The following is a 16,565-nucleotide window of genomic DNA, read 5'->3' as shown; positions in this document are numbered from 1 at the left end:
ATGAAGCATGAAAAAGCTTTAGGGCTCGGTGTTCTGACTACAACATAAATATGACATTCCAAAGTTCACAGGGTTCATACCTATAAAGCTCTTTTGAGGAATCCTATAAATTAATCAAGGAAAATTAAATAATGGGCATCAAGTTTATTTTCTTGGGCTTTGGTTTCTTATTTAAAATAGGCAAAGTGTACTAAATTATATCTAAGTGCCCTTCCAGCTTTAAACCAGATTTAAATTTGTGGTCTTTAAAAGCATTGTGCATTTGTAATACATATTAACTGTTAACAACCGTTTATCAGATGCTCTTCCCTCAAATATGCCAGATAACAGAACGTTTACTCATTTCCCGCAACATAAGAACCACACACAAAAAACACAAGTGTAACAGTTAAATTGAGTCACAGATGGCAGCGATGATGAAATAACACGAAGATTCCCAGCAAAAAAAACAAAAAACCCTTCATAAGAAAACAGTATTATTAATATCTTCAGCCAAGATTCTGAATTCTTCCTGCCAAAAGCCTGCCCTGAGCTAGACACCAAGCAGGAGAAATGGGCTTCACTCTGATTCAAGGCACTGTCCCTTTGTCTGACACCATGGTGCTGCCCCATCTCCACCAGCAGCAATTCAGGTTGTTCAAGTAAGATTAACCTGATTTGCAGTTTTCAAAAGTTTTTGCATACACGGCTCTCCAATGATTTTTAAAACTGTGTGCCCATTCATGCACCATGGAGCCTCCCAGGTGGCACTAGTGATAAAGAATCCACCTTCCAATGCAGTAGATGTAAAAGACACGGGTTCGATCCCTGGGTCAGGAAGATCCCCTGCAGGAAGGCATGGCAACCCACCCCAGTATTCTCGCATGGAGAATCCCATGGACAGAGGAGCCTGGCGGGCTACAGTCCATAGGGTCGCAGAGTCGGATAAGACTGAAGCGACTTAGCATGCACCCTCTCATGCACCGTGGAATAATGCACCACAATAAGCTTGAAGCTGTTTGCCTTTTGCAAGGTGGCAAAGGGGCAGTCGGTTAGGGGAGATGGGAAAGGAGGGCTGGCTCACACCTGGGCCGAGGAGCATCTCTAAGACAGGAGCACGTGCAGAAGTTGATACCATAAAACAATCCTGCCACGGCGCCCCTGAGAAAACCTTCCCCATGACCTTGGGGGATTATGTACGCAGCTTGAAGACAGGCACTGAAACTGCTGCAACTGAAAAATCTGTGCGGCCCTGGTGAGAAATTGAGTCAGGCGGGCAGGAAGCCCATCTGTCAGACCTGAGGATGCGGCCGGCGGCAGTACCGCGTGCGCCCTCCGCGTGGCGCACGGACATCCCCACACCCTCTGTGCTGCAGCCCCTCCCGCGGGCGCCTGCCGTTTGGTCCTTCTGTCCAGCCCTGGCCGTGACCCAGAGCGTTCAACTCCATCCTAAAATACACACATTCCACCACGTATTCTCAGGACCCACTGAGACCTTTAAATCTTCCACAGATAACGCTGACTGGCAAACGTTGGTTTGTTTCACTGAACCAGCTCGACTTTCTGAGTGTTTGAAAGCGCTCAAGACTAGCTGGCATCCGCCTTCATTTCAAAAAGTCCAGGGAACGGGAGGGATGTCCTGGTGTCCAAACTCTGAAGCTCAGTCCAAGAACAAATGATCCCTTGCGCGTTCTCTTCCCACCAGGTGTGGAAATGACAGTACGTTTAAAAATAAACATACCGGGCTTTCCAGCTAAGGGAGCGGCCTATGCCAACAGGCAAGAGGGGACCGGCCGGCTCAGAGAACAAGGCCCTGAAAGGCGCCCCGGGAGAGGATGCCCAGGTCGCCTCCTCACCGAGCTCGCGGCCAGAGGGCCAGCTGCTGCTTCCCTCCACACTGAGGACGGCTCCCTGTTTAACATGTCTGCTTTTAGTTACATCTAAACGGGATGTTCAGTGAAACAGCCACGCCGGCTTTCATGCATTTTTTTTTTCACTGAGAGCGTGCTCGCCGTCAGATGCTGAGGGGTGCTTCTTGAAAGCATTCAGCCCGCAGGTGATTAATACACATGGTCAGATGGGGGTACACTCAAGACTCCAACAGTTAGCGCCTGAATTTTCACATGTGAAACTGGTGGGTTTGTTTGGATAAACTCAGGATAAGGCAGAAATACTGATCCATTCACCCTTGTTGCCAAACCCAAACCAATAATGACAAACCGTTTTGCTGAACAAAGTTCATTTCAGTTGACCTCAGAGGCAGGCATCGGCCCAGATCACAGAGAACTGTGGCTTACTAACAGGGAGTTTAATGTCCAGGTCTAGTGACATTGGTCTTATACAGAACAGCGTAACTATACATACCCCACAAGCATAAAAACAACATGTAAAAAGAAAAGACAGATTATTAGGGCACCTGAGGAAACAGGAAATTTATTTGGGATAAAATTAACCTCTGGTGATCTTCCTTTGCCATTTCCTACATGAAGCTCATTTCTTTCTCCAGAGCAGCTGGGTGGGGACCAGCCCTGTAGAACGGTCTTTCTTGTCTCTAAGATCTAAAACTGAAAAGTAAATGGGCCGCCTCAATTCGGGACTCAGCTGCAGGTGGGGCTTAAGGAATGACAAAGACTAAATAGGAAATGTAAGGCAGATGGAATAGAGAAGTCTAGTTTGGAAAAAGGAAGGGCCCTGAGAGCAGGGAAGATGGGTAGATATAAGATATTAGTGACAGATGCTGGAGAGATGGCCACGAATCACTTAAGATTAAGATGTTGGCAGCAAATAACAGAAGTGGTGAAAAAAGCAGCATGTGTAGCTGGGGACATAACGAGTGGAGAATCTTTCCATAAAGCTGCCAGGACCAACATGCTCACTGAGTCTGAAACCACATTGTCACTGGCAAGCAGAGACTGAATTGCCTAATCTCAATCACAGCCTTATGGAAAAACTGCTCGCCTACTCCCTAATATGAATCATGTCTATCTTTAGTTTTATGGGAGACACTTTCTTCTCCAAGTGTTCCTTTTGTAAATGTTTTAGTTATCAAACTAGCTGTCAAGATGAACAAAACAGAAATGATAATTCCTAAGGTGAAAATGTTTAATCTGAATTGTCCCAGGGAACATCAAGGTAACGCATAATTAGGATTAAAAATAGTCATTCTCTCATTAAATCTGTTTTCTCTTGTCCTTTCCTTTGCTAAAGTCACCCAGAGGCAAAGTCTTTGGCTTTGACATCCAATTAAAACATCCCACCATATGACTCACCCAAGGATAGCTCTCAGGGAGATCACTTGTAAGCAAGCATTATCTTCTCTTCCCACCATAACTTTTGCCCTACATCAAAAGTCACTTTGTATTACTAAAGGAAACATTTTTTCTCTGCAATACCCAGCATAAAGAAGACTCTCAGTAACTGCTGTACAGATGAGTGTCTGAGATAATGACGTAGCTCCTAGTGATGAAGTATTTACCATAAACAGGTACTGTGCTGGGTTCTTCTACATCCATTGTCCACCATACAGGGTGTGTTCGCTCCCAATTTTCAGACTGGCAAGTGTGGCTTATAGAGGTTTACTAAGTCATCCCCGGTCACTCAGCCAGGGAATCCCTGAGCAGGAATCCTGGTCACAATGCACACCCCCCCCAAAGGGTCGTGTTCTTTCCTCTCTGCCTCGGTGCTTGTGGTCTTACTGTCTAAACCAGGCACCACCATCCAGCGCTCTCACGGCCACATTATACATCCTCTTACAACACAGAGAGCAAAGGTCACACTCTTTTGACGGATTTCTTTCTGCCAAATAACCATGAGTTGATAACCAGTGGAGCCTGACGCAGAGCCCGGTTGCTCTAACAGAACACTTTCTGCAAACCTCAGTGGGCAAGTCCGAGGGACAATGACCAGGTTTTTCATCCACGTCTTACTGGCTGCTTCTCATCTAATCGGTTAGTAATCTCAGGAGGTTAATACTGGGGGAAAGTCAGAAGATAGAGAACTGAAAAAATGATCAACCATTATAGTTTTTTATTAGCTCGTATATGGTAGAACTTCATAGCATAAACTTGTAGGCAATACTACAGAAAATACTTAAATATGAAAAATTTGAGTATGAAAGTTTGAACTCTACCATGTCTTCCAGGATGAATTAGCCATCATCTCATAAAGTAAGGTGGTGAGGGGAAAAAGTATCAGATGAAAAGGACAGTGGGCTGAGAGCTGCACCGTTAATCCTGAGCAGAGAAATATTTCATGGGAACCTTGGAGCCAGGTGTGTTGGGGGATTGCTCCCTTCTAGATTTCAGTGCCCCCGAGACCCCCTGGTGGGGCCACCAGAGCAGGGGTCATGAGCCCACAGTACCCCCTGCAGCGGTGCCTCCTGGGACGCACTCCAAGTTCCCTGCTTTCAATAGTCCCTTCATTCCCAACAAAGGTTCCGAATAATCGGGCTTCACAGAGAAGCACAGATCAGATGTCTCTGGGGCCAGCTGATTTCACCACAAAACTCTCCGTCGTCACTGCCCCCAATTCCAGAGCAAATGACAAAAGCGGTTACCACTTGGGGCCTGCTATAAAGATCCCGCTTGTTTCCAGTGACTCTTACAAACAGCCCTTCACTGTAGTCCTGTCCCGACTGCTGACTGGGCACCGGGCCTCTGTCCCCATGCTCTGACCCCGCGCCCATCTGATCGCTGTCAGGCTGAGGCTTGTATCTCTATCAAACAACTTTGCTGAGAAAACACCCGCCCGGCCCGGCATGTGGTTTATTAAATTATGTTTGATGAACTTGTGCTCAGTGGACACCAACCATACCACAAGGGCATGTGCTTCTCTGCCTCTGAAATTCTGCTTACTTCACATCTCTTGAATAAAGGAATTAAGAAAAGCCACCCATAAGGAAGCAGTACATGTATGCTAAGTCACTTCAGTCGTGTCCCACTCTTTGCAACCTCATAGACTATAGCCTCCCAGGTTCCTCTGTTCATGGGGATTCTCCAGGCAAGAATACTGCAAGTGGGTTGCCATTTCCTTCTCCAATTTAAATTTAAATATGTAAATAAATTTAACTTTTTGATTTTTAATTTTAAAACTATAATTCAAGATGGTGTTTTGAGGTTTTAACTTACATTTCTTTACTTCCAGGATGAATTAGCCATCATGTCATAAAGTAAGGAGGTGAGGGGGGAAAAAGTATCAGATGAAAAGGACAGTGGGGCTGAGACCTGCAACATTAACTCTGGGCAGAGAGAAATATTTCACGGGAACCTTGGAGCCAGGTGTGTTCTGTGAAAAAGCACTTTCCATATATAATGGAATACTACTCAGCCATTAAAAAGAATGAAATCATGCCATTTGCAGCAACACGGATGGATCCATAGAGTGTCATACTGAGTGAAGTAAGGAAAGGCTCTGTGAAAAGCACTTCATATTTAACTCAGTTACAATTGCTACATAACTGAAAGGGTTTTTTCACTGGGAGGTGGGAATGCCACAAAATAGTTTCGGGTAAGAACTTAGAAACCAACGTTAACATTCAAGGGCTTCCCTGGTGACTCAGTGGTAGAGAATCTGCCTGCCAGTGTAGGGGACAGAGGTTCAATCCCTGATCCGGGAGGCTCCCACATGCTGTGGAGCAATGGAGCCCGTGCACTGCAACTGAGGAGCCTGTGCGCCAGGGCCCGGGAACTGCGACCACCGAAGCCTGCGTGTCCCAGGGCCTGTGCTCCGCAGCAAGAGAAGCCACCACAGTGAGACTAGAGGGCAGCCTCCGCTCTCTGAAACTAGAGAAAAGCCCTCACAGCAGCAAAGACCCAGTGCAGCCAAATACATAGATAAACTTATTTTGAAAGGAAGTTAACATTCAATCAATGAGCTCTATAAAAGGACCCACATCAGACATGAACTTGGTCCTGGAGTTCAGTTTCTGATGAAATCTCCTGCCGCTCTTGCTCACAGACAGGGCTATATAGGGGCAGAATGCAAAACAACGTTTCATTTCTGTTATTCAGAATCTATTCTGGTAATATCAATAACCCTGAGAAGAAGATAATAATCATCAAGGAAACGCATTCTTCCCCTTCCTACCAAGTGAGCAGCAGTACAAATCTCGCAGTCTCTTTGATGTCACGACAACTATTGGAAGGAGAAAAAGCCTCAAACGGTGGGTCTGATTGCATCACTTCATCAGCTGAAGCCTCCACGAGTGGTTTATAATTTACTTGGTGAAAACAGATAGCTGGACATTGGTCAAGTCCCCTGAAAGGTATCCAAAGAGCTGTCCTCCCTTACAGGGCCGACACAGAGCCGGGAAAGTGGTGCAGAAGAACCATGGTCCCCTGAGGAACACAGGCCGCCCTCCCTCTGGAGCTCCATCAGTTTGCTGGGCCTCGAGAAACAGCAAGTCAGACCACAGGTCTGAGGGCAGGAGACAAGGTTCCTCGTCCGAAACCAAGTAAATGCTCCTTTTAAAACAAAAGCCAGACTGCCATGTGACAAGCACTCTCAGGAGTCGCCTTATGCATATAAGAAAATGAGTGCGTGCTAAGTCATTTCAGTTGTGTCTGACTCTGCAACCCCACAACTCTTCATGTCTCCTGCTTTGGCAGGCGGGTTCTTTACCACTAGCACCACCTGGGGAGCCCTGAAGAAGATATATTTTTTCTTTTTGAGAATATATAGCAGAAAATATATATTCTCAAAAGTCAGCTTATGAAATTACTAAAAAGCACACATTTTTAAAGATTCTGATCATGAACACTCTTCATATTAAAATCAGACTACTCTATCAATAACAGTACCAAGCTGGTCCAGTTTGCCAACTTCTAAAAAGCACAGCATATAGCAGGGACAGGCATACCATCCACAATAATCTCCAGAAGGTGATGAATCTCAAAGCCCAGAGCATGCTCCGGTCACCTGCTGCTGTTATTTAGACGCTAAGTCATGTCTGACTCTTTGTGACCCATGGACTGTAGCCCACCAGGCTCCTCTGTCCATGGGATTCTCCAGGCAAGAAGACTGGAGTGGGTTGCCATGCCCTCCTCCAGGGGATCTCTCTGATCCAGGGATCAAACCCACATCTCCTGCACTGCAGGTGGTTCTTCACCATCTAAAGCACCAGGGAAGCCCTCCTGTCACCTGAGACCACAACAAAGTCCACGTGGAGGAGAGATGGAGATGGCTCTACAGCCGTGATTATTCTACAGATGCAAAGTCAAAGTGACTCAGTCGTGTCCGACTATTTGTGACCCCATGGACTACACAGTCAATGGAATTCTCCAGGCTAGAGTACTGGAGTGGGTAGCTATTCCCTTCTCCAGGGGATCTTCCCAACCCAGGGATTGAACCCAGGTCCCCTGAATTGCAGGCAGATTCTTTACCAGCTGAGCCACCAGGGAAGCCCCGCTTTTTAATGATGCAAAAAGAGGGTTTTTTTCCTAACCATTCAAAGGTTCCATTTTAAACTATTTGCAACCAGGGGCATCAAACTGTGGACTCACAGAACCATCAGGGCTGATGGGTCCACAGAAATTATTAGTTCAATAGTTTCATTTTACAGCAGGTAACAGAGCCTCATGCATTTAAAGTTTCATAATGACCGAAATGATCCCAGGATCTCAGGAAGGACAATGGAAATCAGGCTTGTCTGTGCCACTCAAGTTCCTCCAACCCCACCTCTAGGTTCTCACTACATCCTGCTCTCATTACGCAGAGAAATTAAGCAGAGAACTGAGAGCAGATGGGTATTCTGAGAAAAAGGTAATTCAGCATTTCCTTTGTCCCTTTTCACTCCAGGCCCCATATTTCCCTTCAGAGAGGACCGCCCACCCCTTTCCCTCACAGGCAGGCCACCTCCCCAGGGCATCACCCCCTAGACATGGGAGCAGCACAGAATTTACAGCCTCTCCTGATCCCCAGGCGGGCTTCTCAGGTGGCTCAGTGGTGAGGAACCCACCTGGAATGCAGGAGGCACAGGAGATGTGGGCTTGATCCCCAGGTTGGGAAGATCCCCTGGAAGAGAGCATGGCAACCCACTCCAGTATTCTTGCCTGGAGAATCCCATGGACAGAGGAGCCTGGCGGGCTACAGTCCAGGGGATTGCCAAGAGATGGACAAAAGGACTAAGCACGCATGCACACTGGTCCCCAGGCACAAAGCTCTGGGTTCTGCACCCTCCTCTTTCTCTTCAGTTCCCACAAGAGCTAGAAGTGGTGGACATGGCAACAGACTCCTCCTTGGGCCTTGACACTCACAAGGGCATAACCAGTCAACGAGGATGATTTTGCTTGAAATACATGATTTCTGGCAATTAGTTTATGGCTGGGGTGGCCACACGAATAACTGTTCTGTGTCACACAGCCCAGCTCTGTGACTTCCTCTCCCCATGAGCCTGGAAGCCTGTGTGCACGTGTCTTCTGGTGCTCGTTGCTGGGGCAGGGGCAGGTGGAGGGGTTCTGCGGCAGCAGCTGCTGCTGCTGGAAAGAAGGACCACTACCCCCAACGTCCTTCCAATGGCTGCTCAAGTGCTGGGATTCAGTTTATGAAACTCATGTCCATGCACGAACAGTTGACAATTGCTCTCAAGGCAGGATTGCTTTATCTCCACATGGTCTTGAATGTGGGCCAAACTAGTACGAGGGAGACAGAAAATATATCCCTGTGCACTCTTCTCTTCAGTATACCACGGGAGAGAGGCTCACAGCTAATGACCACGTGACAGAACCACTCCACCATAACACCAAAAAGAAGAGAATGGCTGTTAAATGTGTAAAGAGTCCCTGAATTTTTAAATTATTCCCAACTGATCCCACCCCGGCGAACAACGTCATAGTAAAGCACAATTTTCATATCAAGAGACTCTCTTATTCCACTTTGGCATCAAAACATTTAACTGCATTTTTTTCAGTGCTGTGCATAAGGAAATGGTTTACCTTCCAGCATTTTCTGCAGACTGTTCCTCATGACATGGATGTTCTCTATCCCGATAAACTGAAACTTGATATTGGAATAATTGTCTTCGTTCTCATAGCCTTTCCCTGCAGCACGATTTGCCATCGCATTAAGCTGCAGTGGGCAGCAAAACAGAACAGTCACCAAGGATATTCATGGAACAATCACAACATGTCACGGCTAACCATAAGAACATTCAACACGGCATGCAGAAACATGCGTTCGATCCCAGGACCACTGTGCTGGGCTGGGTGTCTACGGACACCTGGGCTGAGCCTACATTGAACAACATCTGTTTGTCGATGTGGGAACATTTTCTGAGCTGGGAAGCATCCTAGAGATAAGCCCATCTGGAGATGCCTTCTGCGGCTCCCAGGGTGGGATTCCGTAAAGCCAAGCTGTCCTGATTTAACACCAAACGTGACAGCCTTGGCTGGCAGAAGAATACTGGCAGATCCAGTTGGCAACATAGAGCTCTTGAGTGAAATGATTAGATCTGCTACTATTAGAATGCCAAGAAACACATCAGTGTAGAGGAAGGGTGACGTCATTCTAATTTGCTTAGGGGAATCTCGCAGATACCCAATTCAACCTTAAGGGGGAGAGAAGACCAGTGGGTGCTACATCTCCAGAGACACTTCCTCCAGCCACCCTATTTCAATCTCCAGAGAGGGCTTTCTAAAATCACATTCATTACCACAACTGCATACATAAGAAGTGGCAGCTCTTAGTGCAAACAGGGTTCAACGGTAATGGACTTTGAAGAAATTCATGATGTAAACTTACGCCATACTCCTGTGTAACTAAGGTCAAGAAGGGGACAAGTCCTGCCTTAGCTGAGAAACACACAGATTTCTAGAATGAATGCATTATTGCTAACACTCCATTCTTGCCAGTCAATTAAGTGGGCCATCACATCCTAGACATCTATATTCGCTGACCGTTCTCTCCCTCTGCCCACAAACGGCAGGAGGGCTAAAGCCCAGGCAGAGAACTTGCCACCAGAAAAGTATCAGTTTTTGGGCCACAATGCAGTATTGGGAGGATATTAATACTTTACAAAAATCAAAGTTTATAAAGCAAAGTTAAGTTAAAAACATAGATAATCTTTGACCCAGATCTCCTATTTGTGAGACTCTGACACTATTTAAAATACCAGCACACAAAGATGGATATCCAAAAGTGTTTGCAACCTTTTAAAAAAAAATAATTGATATTAAAAAAACTGAAAGCCTATGAGTATCTCCATAGGGCGATGACTAGACGAATTATGATATACTCAGACCCTGGACTACTAATAGGATCAAGGGATACAGAGATAATGATAGAGACAGAAATAGAGACGTATGGGCATCTCAGGTGGCAGCGTTAAAGAATCCGCCTCCCGATGCAGGAGACACAAGAGACTCGGTCAGGTTCAATCCCTGGGTTTGAAGATCCCCTGGAGGAGGAAATGATAATCCACTCCAGTATTCTTGGCTGCAGAATCCCATGGACAGAGGAACCTGGCGGGCTACAGTCCATGGGGTCGCAAGGAGTCAGACTGACTGAACAGGCACACGTGGAAATGTACAGGTATTGGGGGGAGGGAGAGGAGAGAGAGAAAAGAGGGGAGCTGAAGGAGGGAAGACTGGGAGTGTCACATGACACGTGAAGTGAGAAAAGCAAGCTCCAGAATAACGTCCATATAAGTATCCCACTTTTCGTAAAAGGAACCGAGCTACAGACGTGCGGTTATGTTTATGCGTGCTGAATCAGCAGGATACAGATGAACAGAAAACGATGCTGATTTAGCAGCTGTCACAGGAGAAAGACGTGTCACGTGGCTGGGGCGCCCATCAATACCGCTCTGTACGCTCCTCTGGTCTTTGTTACAAACCAGACATACTAAGTTTATAAATTAAATAACAGAAGCAAAATGTATGAGAAATGAAAAATAAAACAGCAGAGGCAGGTCCCTGCCACCAGGGGCTCGGGCTGGCAGGCTCCTCGCTTTGCTCTCTGTGAGTCGGCTCACGTGACATCGGCTGGGGCACAACTCCCCTGGCCACGTTGTCTCCAGTTTACAAAAAGAGCATCCCTTTTCCCCCAGGCATGCTGTGAGAATAAAGGGTTTAGTCTTAATTAAGAAAAAAAAATATTAAAGTAATATTATTTTAAAGATAACTTATATTCGTGCCTTAAATGTTTTTTAATTTTTTTAATTGAAGGATAATTGCTTTATAGAATTTTGTGGGTTTCTGTCATACATCAACATATTAGGATATTTTAAAATATCTTAAGGGGAAAACTTTTCTAAAATTACCTAAAGACATTTTGCTTTTGAAATTGTGCTATTATACATGGACTGCAAGGAGATCAAACCAGTCAGTCCTGAAGGAAATCAGTCTGAATAGTCATTGGAAGGACTGATGCTGAGGCTGAAGCTCCAGCACTTTGGCTACCTGATGTGAAGAGCTGACTCATTAGAAAAGAGCCTGATGCTGGGAAAGGTTTAAGACAGGAGGAGAAGGGGATGACAGAGGTCGAGATGGTTGGATGGCATCACCAACTCAGTGGACATGAGTTTGAACAAGCTCCGGGAAATGGTGAAGGAGAAGAAAGCCTGACAGTCCATGGGGTCGCAAAGAGTCAGACATGACTGGGTGACTGAACAATTATAAAAATATCACTGCTTTGTATAATTATTTTCCCAAGTTGCTGGCTTATTCTTTACCACAAGCTTCATAAATAAAGCGGTTAATAGGACACGAGGCAGTATGACATAGCATATATAGTAGCATATCCTACTGTGCTACGTGAACCTTATGTTTATTTCTGGACCTTGAATAATTCAACTTAAGTCTGCTCACCGCATACCACGGAGATAACTTTTTAAACAGTGCAGTGGATAAAAAACAAAATACTATTATTTTTAACCTATAATAAGGATCCTATGTTCACATTTTTAATAGCTGATTGCCTATGACCTGGGAGAATTTATCGAGGGTCTTCTTTCAAAAAGCAAAGGAAGGACACATGACCTCCTGAAAGTCAATGGTACTTCTCACAATGAACAGAAGGTGGCGATATTTACTCTATCATCCAAAGAGTACTTTCTCAAGGTTTGCACACATTTTACAGAACCTCTCACGATAATGGGGCACAAGCTGACCCCTCAAAGCAGGAAACACAGCTTTATAATTAATAAAAAGTCAGACGCTATCTTGGACCTATATGCATATTCATTCAGAGAGAGTATCTCTTATATTACCAAAAAAAAAAAAAGTTTAATTTGGTGCCCTGTCCTTTAGGGTGAGAATTCCATTTCACAACCAAAGAAGAAGCTATTCATTTCAGCTCCTAAAACTTTTCAAATCATGGGAAAACCCCTCAAAATGTCACATCCTCTATGTTTCTAATTATATAATGTCCTTGAAAAAAATTTATAGACGTGGAGAACCGATGCATGGTTATTTGTGATGTAATTGTTCTGTGGAAGAAAAACTAAGGTCAACCTAGACAGCATATTAAAAAGCAGAGACATTACTTTGCTGACAAAGATCCATCTAGTCAAAGCTATGGTTTTTCCAGTAGTCATGCATGAGTGTGGGAACTGGAATATAAAGAAAGCTGAGTGCCAAAGAATTGATGCTTTTGAACTCTGGTGTTGGAAAAGACTCTTGAGAGTCCCTTGGACTGAAAGGAGATCAAGCCAGTCAATCCCAAACGAAATCAGTCCTGAATATTCATTGGAAGGACTGATGCTGAAGCTGAAGCTCCATTACTTTGGCCACCTGATGGGAATAACTGACTCATGTGAAAAGACCCTGATGCTGGGAAAGATTGAAGGCAGAAGGGGACAACAAAGGATGAAATGGTTGGATGGCATCACCAACTCTTTGGACATGAGTTTGAGCAAGCTCTGGGAGTTGGTGATGGACAGGGAAGCCTGGCGGGCTTCCAGTCCGGCGGTGGCAGCGAGAGAGGAAGCTGGGAAGTTTTAGGGTTCTCGACACACAAGCTGGGCTTCCCTGGTGGCTCAGATGGTAAAGAATATGCCTGCAATGCAGGAGACCCAGGTTCGATCCTTGGGTTGGGAAGATCCCCTGGAGGAGGGAATGGCAACTCATTCAGTATTCTTGCCTGGAGAATTCCATGGACAGAGGAGCCAGGATTCCTGGACACAGGGCTACAGTCCATGGGTTTGCAAAGAGCTGATATGACTGAGCAACTAACACACACACACCAGCTAATAGATGAAGAAATTCTGACTTCATTCATGTCAGCAGAGGGCTACTGAAAGCCTCTGAGCAGGCTTAATTGAAAAATTACGGAGATTTAGTATCCATGTCAGAGAAGATCCACTGGAGTGTGCAGAGGATGTGAGCTCCACAAGGGAGCTGGCTCGTCTCATTTATGGCCTATGCCTATTTATGGCCTAGAACCCTGCGCCTCGGGCTGGCACACAGCAGGCACTCTGTGAAGATTTACTGACGGGCTGACCAACCAAAGAAATGACTGAGTGAGGCTGAGAGGTGGACAGCCCAAGAATGTTTAAAAAAAAAAAAAGAATCAGATTCCTTCCCTCCAATCTTAAATCACCAATCTAACACATCAAAACCATGGAAACTCAGTCAACGATGATGATCTTCCTATCAAGTTAAAGGTCAGCTTGGTGGTCACCATCTCGGGCTTGAAGTCTAATGTTACAGCCGAGCACATGCTGTACCTGAATGACAGGACCTGATCTGATGGATGGAAAATGAGCACTGAAGGTGCCCCTGGCAGGAGGCCCGGACCACACTCTAGCCTGCGGCATCAGTTAATGGTCCGTCTATCTTCATCTATGTCCAGTGCCATGAAGAATCTGAACTTGTTGGTACAACCAGAAAAGAAGAGATGATTTTATTTCTTGCAACTATGGTCTACAACTCTGCTAATCAAAATCCTTCTTCCCTATCCCCAAGGGAAAAATTAATAGCTTTACAATCACTGTTCAGCTCAATTTACAATCCCAACCCCATATACTATGCAAAATTATCTCTTTCCCTCCTTATAGGCGATTTGGACTGGTAAGGGGTTCTTTCTCCTTTTTGTCTTTCTTTTGGCTCTGTCTTTATACTGGGGATGGGGGAGGTAGAAAGTCAAAGTGTTAGTTGCTCAGTCATGTCAGACTCTGCAGCCCCACAGACTGTAGCTGGCCAGGCTCCTCTGTCCACGGGATTCTCCAGGCAAGAATACTGGAGTGGGTTGCCATGCCCTCCTCCAGGGGATCTTCCCAACCCAGCGATCAAACCTGCATCTCCTGCATTGTGGGTGGATCCTTTACCATCTGAGCTACCAGGGAGTGGGATGACAGAGAGGGTTAGGGAAAAAAAAGGTAAATATCTAAAGCTGGAGAAGACTGCTGTTTTATCTCTGCTAGTAATCACTGCTTTTCTGGTTAACACCTGACCTGAACATCTCCGACATAAGTGTCTAAATCCCAGGGCGGGTCTCCGGGCTCTTGGCAGGGGTGGAATGCACAGACCTTGCTCACGTGGAGACCCACCTTGGCTTGAGCCTATTCCAGGGCCCCAGCTTTGCTCCCCAATATGTACTCCACAGTGCCCGCAGCCAGGAACCTCCAAGGGCGGGGCGACTGGACCCCAGCAGGCTGGCTCGTGTACAACTTCCCTTCTCAGCATCCATGGGACCCGCAGCCCACCCTCCATCCTCGTCCTGCCAAAGAGAGGCAAGGAGACGCCCCACCACCCCAAACGCCGTAGCTGCCCCCGCTGCCCTGCTCAGTGACTCACCCTCCACAGACGTGGCTTCCTCGTGGCCCCTCTGTCATGCACCCCGATCTTTCCCACAGATCGCCCCATATACACCCCTCACAGGGTGGAAGCCACCTCATTATTGATTCCAGAGAGACACAACTTTCACGTGACCTCCTGTACTCAGCCTAAGGAAGCGCTCACAAGGTGACATCACAGGCCAGCGAGCCACAGCACTGCCCTTGGAGAAGCAGCCCGGACCGGGCACCGGGTGTTAGCCGAGCCGGTGCCCGGCCTGCCCTGCCTCTTGGCTCCACTGCCCTCCCAGGTGCCCACGTTGGGCCCCGGCTGAGCGCATATGAGCCAGCCGCTGGGTCTGCAGCTCTGAGTTCCCCGCCTCACTGCAACTGTGTACAGAGAGGATGACTCCCCCCACCCCTCGGAGCCTGTCCAGAGGCTCCCCTGGAGATCAAGATAAGCCTAGATGTGAACCCGGGCTCCGCCCTGAGTGGTGTGACCTTAGGCAAATGCCTGAACCTCTCTGGACCTGAGACCGTATCCATAAAAAGAAAAAAAATGCTCCTCATTTGAAGGAGTATTTTAAGAGTCAAATGGAAAAGTGCCTGGCATTTTCACAAGCTCGACAAAATCCTAGAACAAAGTAAAGTCATGAGCAAGGTTGAGATGAAAGGAATTTGATCTCATTTTATAATTCAGCAACTATTGGGACTTCCCTGGTGGTCTAGTGGTTAAGACTCTGCACTTTCAATGCAGGGGACTTGGGTTCAATCCCTGGTCGGGGAATTCAAATCCCACATGCTGCGTGGTGTGGCCAAAAGACAAAAAAATAACAATAAATAAAATAAAATTCAACAACTATGGCATCAATATGACCTCCTGTCTTCTTAATGCACTAAATTCTCATAGTAACACATGACCTTGGGGGGTTGGTTTTTTCTTAATAGATATTAAGTTGAGCTAAGGTCCTCATGGCCTTTGCCTCCCTAGATTCTAATACCAACGAGCAATTCAGGCAGCATCTGAGGTGAGTCCCACTCCAAGGACAAGAACAACTTCTGACCTTTCTCTATTTCATTTAAATCTGCAAGCGAACCTAGCTAGGGCCCATTTGCCATGCCCACCGCCCACAGCAAACATGGAGCCGGTCTCCTGGCTACCGAGAAACAAAAATCAACAGACATGATCTTTAAAAGAACAAACGCTCTAAGCAAACAGTTTAAAACTCCCGTGAAGGTGTGTGTGTGCCCGGGCAAATAGGAAGACAGCACGACCAATTTTCTTTAATGGATCCGCCTCCAACTTCTTATCGCGGAGAGCAAACACACGGAGTGCTAAATATACCCTTCAAATCAAATCCTTTGGATTAATTTCTTTTAAATCTGGACTGCGTCTGGCTCAACAGCTGCCACATTGCCCAGAAGGTTTACATAACATAGTACACACTTGGACCGTTGGCCCTTAAATCAGCAGGCGAATCTGTTTGCCTCTATTTAAACCTGCGAAAACGGGATCGGAGAAGAGCAACCTAATTCACTTTAAAGCCCCTGTCTCTCCATCCCTTTATTATTATTGCTATTATTTGGCCAAATGGTATGCGGGATCTTAGTTCATCAGAGTGAAAGTTGCTCAATCGTGTCTGACTCTTTGCCAACCCCATGGATTGTAGCACACCAGGCTCCTCCTCAGTCCATGGAATTCTCCAGGCAAGAATACTAGAGAGGGTAGCCCTTGCCTTCTCCAGGGGATCTTCTCAACCAGGGATCAAGCCCATGTCCCTGCAACGGAAGCGCAGAGTCCTAACCAGTGACTGCAAGGGAAGTCCCTGCCCTCTTCTTATTTTGTCTTTAGCCTGTGTCTCTAAGACAGGCATTTGTG

At 46.3% G+C, this 16,565-nt stretch overlaps 1 protein-coding gene across 4 annotated transcripts in view; it reads right to left on the bottom strand.

Moving 5' to 3' along the window:
* Nucleotides 1–16,565, bottom strand: part of MTMR7 (myotubularin related protein 7) — a 100,273-nt gene that overhangs the window by 12,452 nt on the left and 71,256 nt on the right. For 3 of the 4 annotated variants that reach the window (XM_086380663.1, XM_086380664.1, XM_086380665.1), the window contains exon 7: nt 8,910–9,042. The exons of the other annotated variant lie outside the window; for it this stretch is intronic. In XM_086380663.1, coding sequence (XP_086236789.1) covers nt 8,910–9,042 — 133 coding nt within the window. The remainder of the gene's footprint in view (nt 1–8,909; nt 9,043–16,565) is intronic. 4 annotated transcript variants of the gene reach the window in all.

This window comes from Bos grunniens, chromosome 27, assembly GCF_055505025.1.
Source record: "Bos grunniens cultivar Pamir isolate PY7600 chromosome 27, Bosgru_T2T1.0, whole genome shotgun sequence".
In the NCBI taxonomy this organism is placed as follows: Eukaryota; Metazoa; Chordata; class Mammalia; order Artiodactyla; family Bovidae; genus Bos; species Bos grunniens.
Note: the sequence above shows the minus strand (reverse complement) of the source record. Positions and strands in the feature narration are given on the sequence as shown.